General features: G+C 50.3%; 1 protein-coding gene across 5 annotated transcripts in view; it reads right to left on the bottom strand.

The window, feature by feature from the left end:
• Positions 1-2,227: 2,227 nt before the first annotated feature.
• Positions 2,228-10,604, bottom strand: part of TLK2 (tousled like kinase 2) — a 43,214-nt gene continuing 34,837 nt past the window's right edge. For all 5 annotated transcript variants that reach the window (XM_027702279.1, XM_027702283.1, XM_027702281.1 and 2 more), the window contains 6 exons: positions 9,818-9,907; positions 9,185-9,354; positions 7,602-7,740; positions 6,394-6,505; positions 5,365-5,472; positions 2,228-4,828 (listed from right to left, as the gene is read on the bottom strand). In XM_027702279.1, the coding sequence (XP_027558080.1) occupies positions 4,655-4,828; positions 5,365-5,472; positions 6,394-6,505; positions 7,602-7,740; positions 9,185-9,354; positions 9,818-9,907 (793 nt within the window). In that variant the 3' untranslated portion in view covers positions 2,228-4,654. The remainder of the gene's footprint in view (positions 4,829-5,364; positions 5,473-6,393; positions 6,506-7,601; positions 7,741-9,184; positions 9,355-9,817; positions 9,908-10,604) is intronic.

Raw genomic sequence — 10,604 nt, 5'->3', positions numbered from 1 at the left:
CCCACAGCCCCGGCCAGCACCCGCTCGTGGCTCCCACACAGCAGAGCCTGCGGTCGAGAGAGGACAGGGCTGAGCATAGCTCTGGGTTTATTCTTCCCGTGAATTCAAACCGGAGCCAAGCACCTTCTCACCTTGCTGCTGGAGTTCCCCGGGGCTGCCCAAGTGGGGGTGAGAGATCTGGACTGCACGAGGCTGAATCTCCCTGTCTTCACTCTACTGGTCCCTGAAGCATCCCTGCATTTTTATCTCCATTCCTGCATTTTTAACTTCATCCCTGCACTTTCAGCTCCCTTCCTGCGTTTTTAGCTCCATCCCTATGTTTTTAACCCCATGAGGACCATGGCACCCGTCTGCCCCAAGCAGCAGAGGATGGATGTGAGAGCAGCTCTGGGCCAGGCCTGCCTGGGGGCTGGTGAGGCTCATCCCACACTGGCGGTGCAGATGGTGGATAACCTCTATTTCCAGGCTTTCCCGGATCAGCTCAAAGCACTGAGCCTCCCCTGTGCTGGTGGTGAGCGATGGAGTGATTGAAACATGAGGAGGAGAAGGGCTGCAGCGACCCATCCCAGGGTGAGCTGCGGGCCAGGAGCACAGAGGAGCAGGGAGAAGCACCCGGAGCTGGCAGCTCCGCACCGACAGCACGCGCCGGCAGCTTCTCCTGGCTTCACACCCCCACACAGCCATTCCATGGAACGGGAGCGTGGCTGAGCCCCGCTCCCAGCACAGACAATAGAGCCCTTGTGGCCCAGGGCCCGTTCCCGGGTGTGAACGTGGCGAGGGGAGGCCGAGCTGCCCCGTGTTTGCTTGGCCTCTCGTCCCCACCCAGGGCGATCCATGGTCGGGGGCACCCGGCTGCCCTCCAGGGCAGGGAGGAGCAGAGACCATGGGCACAGCCATGGAAAATCAGTGTCTCAGTGCAAAGATTCGTCTGCATTTGGTAGGAAAGGCAGCTCTGGGCTGGGAGGGAGTCAGGGCTGCGCCAGGTCCTGCTCCCACATACTCCAAAGTCTTCTCTCCCCCTTCCCTGCTGGGAAGGTTTAAGTCAGAGGCTGCTCGAGCCAAGCTCGTGTAGCACCCAGAAAACAACATCCTCCAGCAGCAAACCCCAGGGAGACACTGGCAGCAGTAGCAAACCTCAGGTTGAGGGTTTGCCAGGTCACAAAATAAACTGGGACTGGCCCATCTGGCAGAGGGAAACTCATTTACGGTGCGACTCCCAGCCATGAACATCGGAGGCAAAGCATCCAGCGAGGCAAAGGCAGCCCCTGGGCGAGTCTTGCTCCTGCTGGGGTCCACCTGAGCGGGTCCCTGCCCTGGGCACACCCCACACACGTGTGGGCACCTGGCCTGACCACCACAGGATGATACTGCTGCTGCTCCTCCAGGCCCTGCCGAAACCTCCCCCGGCCCAAATCTGTGTCGCATCATCAGAACTGGCACAGGGGGCTGGAAAATAATCAACTGCAGCAGCAGGGAGGGGGCTGAACTCGCTCGGTGTTGGGTTTCACTGGCACTCAAAGAGTTTGACTTCAGGCACTGTCAGGGTGACATCAGGTCTGTGGAGAAGCTCCTTGCTGGAGGGACCAGCTCTGGGGCAGGTACAGCCTGGGGGATGCCAAGGGATACCCTGATCAGCAGCCCCACAGGCTGCAGAGGAGCTGGATGTGCAAACTGGTCTGGTGCTCCCCCCTGATCAGCCCAGATACAAGCAGACTCAACATCTTCAGCTGCCAAGGTCCTTTTTCATTTTCTATTGTGTGTTTTTGTAAAGCTGACAAGGCTCAGCCCTGAGAAATTCAGGGCCAAGTTTCATCACTGCTCAGCGTGGTTACTGTGGGTGACTGAGGGGAGATTTGGGTGCCTGTGGGCTGGGGAGTGGCCAGAGGGTTGTGAGCCACAGAATTTCATCAACAGACACAAAAAAGGTGTTTTTCATGTGCTCAACATATATGGCTTCTAAAGGCAGCTGCTGCCCTACAGAAAATGAGGGAAAACTCACCTCAGATTTCAATCTTGATGTTCCAGGACAAAATCAGTGCCAGGAATTAACTGACTTGGTAATTTTCAGCCATTCCCTGTCTGATGCAGAGATCTCACTGCTGTGAGTGGTTGGATTCACCTTTCCTCCATCCTTCTTATCCTGTGCCCTGTCACCTCCTCACAGCCACTGCAAGAGAGCTCGTGCCAACACCGAGAGCGGCAAAACAGTAAAAGCCAAGCAAATGAGTTTCTTAAAACTTATTTTAATATCCATGTCTCATCTGTTGGGTAGAGCCAAAACAGTCTGGCCTGGTTTAAGTTACAAATTCTTCATACACTTTAAGTAAATGAACAGTGTGGCAATAGGGTCTGTTATTGGAAGTGAAACCCATATTAACAAGGGAGGTGTCGCAGCCAGAATTCTACCAGGGTTCTTCACTGCGCTGTCCCCAGGCCCCTGGATGGTGTCACACAGCAGGATAAATGCTTCTGACACAAAACTAATCACACCCACAGAGATGCACACACTGGATGGCCAAGAAACAACGGGACCAGGATAGAAAAAAACCCTCCTAGAATTCTCCCCGATGTGGACAGACACCAAATCATCGGTTTCGGCAAATGGGATGAAGCACCAACCCTGATTTCTCCTGACAGAGGCTGAATAAACATGTCAAAGCTGCTTGCTGAACAGTTAACTCCTGGCTTAGAGCAGCAGGGATGGAAAGGGCTAAGAAAGGATGGCTGAAGATTTAAAGATGCAGTATTTCTGTTCGTTTGTTTAAAACACTACAGTTTAGAGACCACCTTAATGCAGCTGTGAGGGAATAAATCCACTTAAAAGCCCCAGAGTCACTACAAAAGCAGTAAGAAAAACCAAAGTGGCAGAGTTCTGCACTTCCCTGGCCCGTTGTTTAATTCCAACAGACTGCTCCACGTTCCAGTTCCTGATCAGGTTTAAGCCCAGCACCTGCAGCTGATGGCCCACAGTAAGGCAGACAAGTGGCAGTTCTCTCTCAAAGTCTGTGACAGAGAACAGCACTTGCCAGGAGATGCCTCTGGGGCACAGAGCCCCCCAAACAGCCCATGTGCTGCCAGAGCTGTGGGTACCACCCTGGAGGTGCCCCACAGAGGCTCCCCCACCCCACGGTGGTCTGGGGGTCAGGAGGTCACACAGGGGGGTTTGGTTTTTAACCAGACCCTGAGTGGCAGCAGTGCAGTGCTCAGCTCCCTCCCGAGGCAAACCCTGCTCCCCAACACTGCATCTTTAAATAGCCCTGGCCAAGAGCTCCTGCCACATGTCAGGAGCGCTCCAACCTGGCTGCCACATGTTCGAGTGCTGCACTTCTCGTGTTTTCGGTTCTCCTTCAACGCGGGGGGAAAAGGGAGCAGAGTGGGGATGGGAGGCTCCCGTTTCACAGCAGGCAGATCCAGCTGAAGGTGCCAGACCCCTCCAGGCAGATTACAGGAGGGAGAGAAAACTAATAATTAGGGTGTTTGCTCCCTTCAAGAGCATTATCTCTTTCCTTCTCATCTGGAATCAGATGCAGCAACGGCAGCGAGTGCGGCGAGTCGGCGAGTTTGAAAAGGAAAGTGTTAAGGGAGGGAGGAAACTTGGCTGCCAAGTCACCAACAGAGAGGGGCAGACAAGCCTTCAGCTTGGGAATGTTCTAACACGAACCAGGTCAGCACAGAGCTGTGCGAGCACAGATCACACCTGTGACACCTGAGTGCTCCCATCCCTTCCTGCCCGTCAGCCCCGATCAGGCTCAGAGCTCGGGGAGCACCCGGGGTGTGTCCAAAACCAGAAATAAATTAACGAGGAGCAACCGTTGGGAGAGCGATGAGGCAGCAGCTGAAACCTTGTGGCAGCCTGAGCTGTGATCCACTCCCACCACAGATCCACGCAGGCCTGTTCTCCCAGGGCTTCACCGCCCTCCTGAGAAGGTGAATTATTCCTAAGAGGCCGCCCCAGCTGCAGAACGGCCACTGCCACCAACCTGCTAATACGGGTTTCACTTGGAGACCAGAAAACTGTTTTCTTCCAAAAAATTGTTATTTTTAAAAAATTGAAATTAATTAGGGGTAAAACACTAACTCTAGTGCCATGAACAGGCAGGATCAACTTTTTTCCCCTCCAAAGGGCAAAGAGTCATATACCATCCCCAGCTGAACCTTGGTGCTTCGAGCTTTTCAGGAGATGTTACCTAAACTTTATTAAAAGAAAAAGAACAATGTTTAAATATCAACACTGGACTAGCCCAGTCTTTTTTTCCAAAGTCCACATTCTTCATATGAAGCACACACGGCGTCCTGGATTCCCCAAGGCTGCATGTTCAGAAGTTCACAGTACATGGAACCATGTCTTTTTGTATTTTTTTTTCTTGAGTTTCCTCTCCTTGCTCAGAGCAGCCACCCTTTTGTGGTCACTGACTGCATAAACCTCAAGCCATCTCCTATCCTCGTGGCTTGGCCTAAGATGCCAAAGGTTTCCTTGATGAGAGTTGATGTTGTCATGCTCTATGGATGGAAAAAAGCAAGAGAAAAAAAGCACCTGGTACAGGTTTCTTGAGACCCTTGCGGATTCCTCCGTTCCAAAGCTGTTTCTGAAAGTCTTTTTTTTTTGTGTTTTTTTTGCCGGTTTCTCGAGCAGTTTTTGGCCTATTGCTCTGTCTCAGTTTGAAGAGCTGTTATTGGATGATCCGGAGGTGGATGCGATGGCAGCTCCAGCTGGGCTGCTCGTGGAGACGGATTTGCGGATGTGAGGCAGCAAGTAGGGATCACAGGCCAGCTGCTGGACATCTATCCGATCCTCCTTCCGGTAGGCCAGACACCGCCTGATGAACGCCTGCAGCACCCCAGGGCAAGGCAAGGATTAGTGTTTTAGGACACAAACAGGAAGCTTTTGGCTCTTTGGGAGCAGGGCCAGCGGGACACCCCAGCGCCAAAATTCCTTCCCTGGACGCGGCCCGGCTCCTGCACCACCAAAGCTCATCCTCTGCCAGGGCAAAGGGTGAGCAGAGGCCATGGGGTTCAACCCTCAGCCTGAAACTACAGCGGTCGTGGAATGGTTTGGGTTGGAAGGGTTGGAAAGATCATGTGGTTGCAACCCCCTGCCATGGAATCCCAGGATGGTCTGGGCTGGAAGGGACCTTAAAGCCCATCTCATTCCTGCCGTGGGCAGGGACACCTTCCACCAGCCCAGGTTGCTCCAAGCCCCGTCCAACCTGGCCTTGGACCCCTCCAGGGATGGGGCATGCAAAGCCACTGATCCCTGTGCAAGAGGTGACCCTTAAACACAGAATTCCAGCTGACTGTAGGGAAATCAAGAGGATGGAACTGCCTGTCCCAGTCACTGACTGACCCACAAGCAGATTTATTTACCTTTGCTTCTGGTGTGACTACTGGCTTTGGAGGGAACTGCACCTCGGTAGCTTTCAGGATTGTGTTCTCCTGCAGAATATCTTGTTGTGACTGGTTGTGACCGAAGGGCTACCAAAACAAAACAAAACAGTTGTTAAAGGTTGGTGACAGGCCTTAAAAGCCCTGTAACACCACTGTTCATCATCACCTGACATCAGTATTTTCCAGGCAAGCAGCCCATGGCTGCTGGGAAGGTGCTGCAGATTCCAGCCAGAGGAGCAGGACCCGCTGCTCCCACACTTCACTGAACACGAGGGATCAAGCTGGAATGTGTCTGGGGTGTCTCTGGCTCGGCCAGGAGGGATCTCCACCTCCTTGCAGACCTTGCAGGTCTGTTATAGCATGTGTCATCCATCTGAGCTGATGGAGATCCACCCACTCCAGCCTCTGCTGGGCTGGTTCCCCGTGCCTGACTGACAGCTCTGAGCAGCACAGACTGTGTCAGCCCCGGCTTTCACAACACTTGGTTACCAGGGACTCCTGGAAACAAGAGCCCATGGAATCCTTTTCCTTCTGCAGCCAATCTCTGCTGTTGTCATAAACCAAATTACCTCTTCTCGTGAAAAATCATCTTTTCCTGACCCACACTCTTCCCTCCCAAAAGCCACCCTAAAAACTTGCAGAGTGTGCCTTTGTACATACTTCCCCCCCCCCCAAACACTTGCAGCCATCAAGCCCAACAAAGACTCAGGGCACTGAAAATGTTACAAAACAAAACCAGGCCACAGTGCCCATCCACAATGGTCTCAGTGGGAAGATGCCCAGTGGAAAGAGATGTTGTGCAGAATGTCTTTTCTGAGGGAAGAGCCACCCAGCAAAACACAGCCTAGTGCATTCTCCCTACATCCATTAGCATGGACTCTGCCTTGGAACTGATGGCAAGGAGACAAGGTGGAAGCACCTAAGTCTGGGGAGAAGGAATCAGAAGCCAGGGTTGCTCCCAAAAGGTTTGGGAAACACCACTAAGAAAGGAGTTAAATGCCTTCTTACCTTTCTGCCATAGAGACACTGATAGAAGATGACTCCCACTGACCAGACATCAACTTTATTTGAAATCTTTGGAGGTTCCTTCCCAACCACAAAACATTCTGGTGGCAAATACCTGATTGGAAGCAAGTGACAACGGGTTATGAGCAGCAGCTCCAAGTACTTTTGATAATTTTTTTTTTTTTTTTTAGAAAGGAAGGCACAAGCTTTTGTGATGAGATACTGGCTTGGGATTCAAGGGGTCCCATTTCATTCCTGTGGATCTCTGGGCCAACATCACCAATGCCTACTCTCCTCCTGGGAACAGTGATCCCAAGGACCCTCCAGACACTGGTGTTCTGAGCTAGCAGCACACTCAGTTTCTTTTCACCAGAGCACGTAAAACAACTCCATTTTCCTTTATCTTCAGAACTGGTATTTGTTGTTGAAAGGCCTTGGCCAACAATCCCACAATGGAAGCACACAGCCAAAATACATATTTCTAGAAATACAAGCCCAGATGCCACGTCCCAGTTAGAGACACTCAGGGTACAGTCAGTGTCATTTTTAGGAACAGAACAAAACTGTCCAACACAAGATGCCTCAGCAGATGTTCTGTACAGCCGTTGCCCGTGGTGACAGTCGGCAGCTCGGGGGACATCTAAGAGTCACCCTCTCACCGAGGGGCTGCTCTCACCCACTGACACTTGGCACTGAGGATAAAGGAGTGCTCAAAATATCTTTCACATGACACTGAAATGAAGCCCTGGCTATAGACAGCACTGTGAGATTTACATTTTTTTTTGAGAGCTAACTATGGCTTTTCACCTCCTCGTTTCAGGGGAATAACTCTTTCCATCTCCCTGATGTACCTCAATTTCCAAACAGGTGTAGTATTCTCCTTGTCCTTGTTTAAGCTGTGTGGCAGAGCCACTCTGGACTGTAAAAGAGCAGCCAAGCCCCACTCCAGAGCTCTCAATCTCAGCAGCATATGCAGCTTTTCACCAGCCCTTTGGATCCAAGCTGGTTTTTGAACACTAACCCACTGAACAGCGAAAAGCTGCCAGCCTCAAAAGGAGCTGTGTGACAACAAGAGCAGTTTCCAGGGTCTCAAACCTCCAGTGTCTCAAGCTGTCACAGCCAATGGCAGCACACACAGAGCTGACACAGATCCAAGGCTGTTTATAAACTGTTCTTGATCTTAACTTGCAAGAGCCCCGGGCGACGCTTACCAGTAAGTACCAGCCCCCTGCGATGTCAGTTCCATGCCATCCACAGAGTTGTAGCTGTCATCATCCATGATTTTGGAAAGTCCAAAATCTGTGATTTTTATCTCTCCACATGCAGTACCATTGACTAGAAGAATGTTACCTAGAGAGGGGACACAAACAGCCTTTAGGTTACACATTTAGCAAGGAAACAAGAAGAATAAAATTGCATTGAGTTCTGGCTCTGCACGAGGACAAGGGGCCTACACTGTGAGCTGCAGCAGCCTGGGGTAATGTTTTAACTCTCAAAACCCCAAGCTCCAGAGACAACTCTGCTCCCACCAAGCACTAGAACTGATCTGCCCATCCCTGAATGACCCAGTGGCCTGATATTCCTTGGAACCTCCAGATCCTGAGCCCTGTTAACCAATGGGCTTGATGCCCAGGCTGTTCTGACCCTTCCCAAAGGTCCTGTTGGAAGGGCAGGTCAAAAAGGAGGATTAAGGAGAGAAATGCACACACAGTTCTGACTCATCCTGCCCAGAAGTTCTGACTTGCCCTGGCCTCTCAACAAGCCAGAAACTCTCCTTCCTGGCGGTGCTCCCCAGTGACTTTCTAAGCTCAAAAAGGACAATTACTGCTTAGGCAAGAGTCTTTCAGAAATCCATCAAGGATCAAGGAGTCAGATCATCAGTGTTCTTCTCCAAGCCTACAATAAAGCAGCAGAACTGTGCGTGGTGGCAGTGGATGAATCACAGCTTTGCACAGCTGCAGGCACAGCTCAGACACTCAGGAACGGGCAGGGAGGGAGCGGGGTCAGGAGAACCAGTGCAACAGCACCACCTCCTGTACACATTCCTCGGGCTGATGCAACAAACCACATCACTCAGCAGTTACACAATGCTGATGAAGTGCCACCAGGACAGGGAGAGGAGCCAGGGATAACTGCCCAAAGAGATGGATGAATTTACTGGATGAGCATGTCACCAACACGCACCACTCCAAACGGAGCATTTCCATTTCCCTCCCGTGATTCTGCCCAATGGTAAAGGAAAATCTGCAACAAATATTTGGGGAGGATCTTCTCCCTGGCAGTGAATTCTAAAGCAGACCTGAGCAGTCTCACTGTGTGTCCTCAGCTTTGGGAGCTGCCCCACGATACAAAAACCTGAATATTTCCATATCAACTCCTGCCATCAAAATTTTCAGCCAGATGATTCCAGAAAGAATAAGCCAGAAGAATGGGAACATGGAGCACACTAGTAATTGTGGGAACCTTTATGAAGCAATACCAGAAGCTCTCAACAGCAGAATACAAGCAGGACATTAAGAAAACAAACACACACACTCGGTGGTTCAAGGGCTCGTTCTGAACAAGGAAGCTCCTTTTTTCTGGAATGTTACACTTCCTTGTGTTATGTTGCAATTCTGGGAGACAATACCCTTTCCACAGCATGTCCTATGCATTTGGGTTTTTTTTTCTTGTTGCCAGCTAGTTTTCCCAGACAGCCCTGTCTCCATTTGCTGTCTGACCAAAGGAAGCTCCCCCATGTTACCTGCAACCCATTACCTTTTGTTACATCCTTAGGCACCTCAGCACAGCATACCTGGTTTAAGGTCATAGTGTATGATGGGAGGTTTGATTTCATTTAAGTATTTTAAAGCATTCACAATCTGCATGATAATGGATCGTGCCTCTTTCTCTGACATGAGCTTGTGCTGCTTCAGGTAGAAGTCCAGATCATTCCCCTCACAGTATTCTAACACTGTACAAAACCTGCAAGCAAAACAGCAGTTGTTGTAATTAAGGCACCTGAGAGAAACCAGAACACTTTGTTATTGCTTGTCTGTAACCCACCAATTTGGTCAATATATTAAATTAAGAGTCTGCCAGCCTATTAATTATTTTCTAAAAATAAGCTCCCAGGAGCACAGGCCTTGATGCTCAACAGTACAAAGGTCAGAGATCCCCCATTAAAGCTAAAAGCTGTATGAGCTGGGGTGTTTGCCCAGGCCAAAGAATAGGATTTACCAGTAAAGCACCACATCTGACATAACACAACACACCAGTTTGGGAGCTGGAGTCTCTAGAAAACCAGTGTGTGTTGAAAGTACACCTCAGATACCTCTGCAACACAGTCTAACATTGATGGGGACATTCTCTGGAGTTTTCTGGAAAGTTTTAAACACTCTGTCTGTAGTGAAGAGGCCAAAGCAAGGGAAAGGACAACACAACTCACGAGTCAGTATCCAGCGAGAAGTAGTCGTAGAGTTTAACTATTCGAGGGTGATCCAGTTCTTTGTGAATTCTGTACTCTCTACACGCATGTCTGAAAGCAGCAAAGTCTGAGCATTAGTCATACAAGTGACTTAATTCTTAGTTCTGCAGATAGTGAACCCAGACACACCACCCAGCATCAGCTTCAACAGAACTCATCACGCTGCTCAGCCTCAGAAAAGGCAAGGGAAGGAGGAGCTGCACAGAACAGCTCTTGGGAACCACAGAACCCCAGTGCAGCTCCAGGGCTGGCAGTGCTACAAAATAACTCATCTTGATTAATGGGACTGCTTGCCAAAATAGGATAACCTCAGAAATCCTTAAGGGATCCAAGATGGCTGAATGCAAAAATCAGCAAGTTCTAGAAAAATTCCACGATGCTCAACAGCCCAACTTCCAGGCTTCAAATTCAGCTTAGTTTGTCACCAGTGACTTGTTAGGGATTTAAGATCACAGCTTTATCTGGGAAGCTCTTAAGAGAAGGCTTGGCTGCCACTCTGGAGAGCTTATCTAACCCATGGCATTGGGGAGCAAGAGCTACCAACAGCAAAAGCCTTTCAGTAAAGAATTTCTTCCTAATATCCAATCTAAACCTTCTCTCCTCTAGTGGGAAGCCATTCCCCCTCATCCTTTACTCCAGGTCCTGTAAATAGTTTCTCTCCATCTTTCTTGTAGCCCCTTCAGGCACTGCAAGGCCACAGTTAGGTCACTCTGGAGCCTTATACAAAACTCTGTGTGTGTTTGTGTGC

Source organism: Neopelma chrysocephalum, unplaced genomic scaffold, assembly GCF_003984885.1.
Source record: "Neopelma chrysocephalum unplaced genomic scaffold, ASM398488v2 Primary Assembly neopelma1_182, whole genome shotgun sequence".
NCBI classification, from domain to species: domain Eukaryota; kingdom Metazoa; phylum Chordata; class Aves; order Passeriformes; family Pipridae; genus Neopelma; species Neopelma chrysocephalum.
Note: the sequence above shows the minus strand (reverse complement) of the source record. Positions and strands in the feature narration are given on the sequence as shown.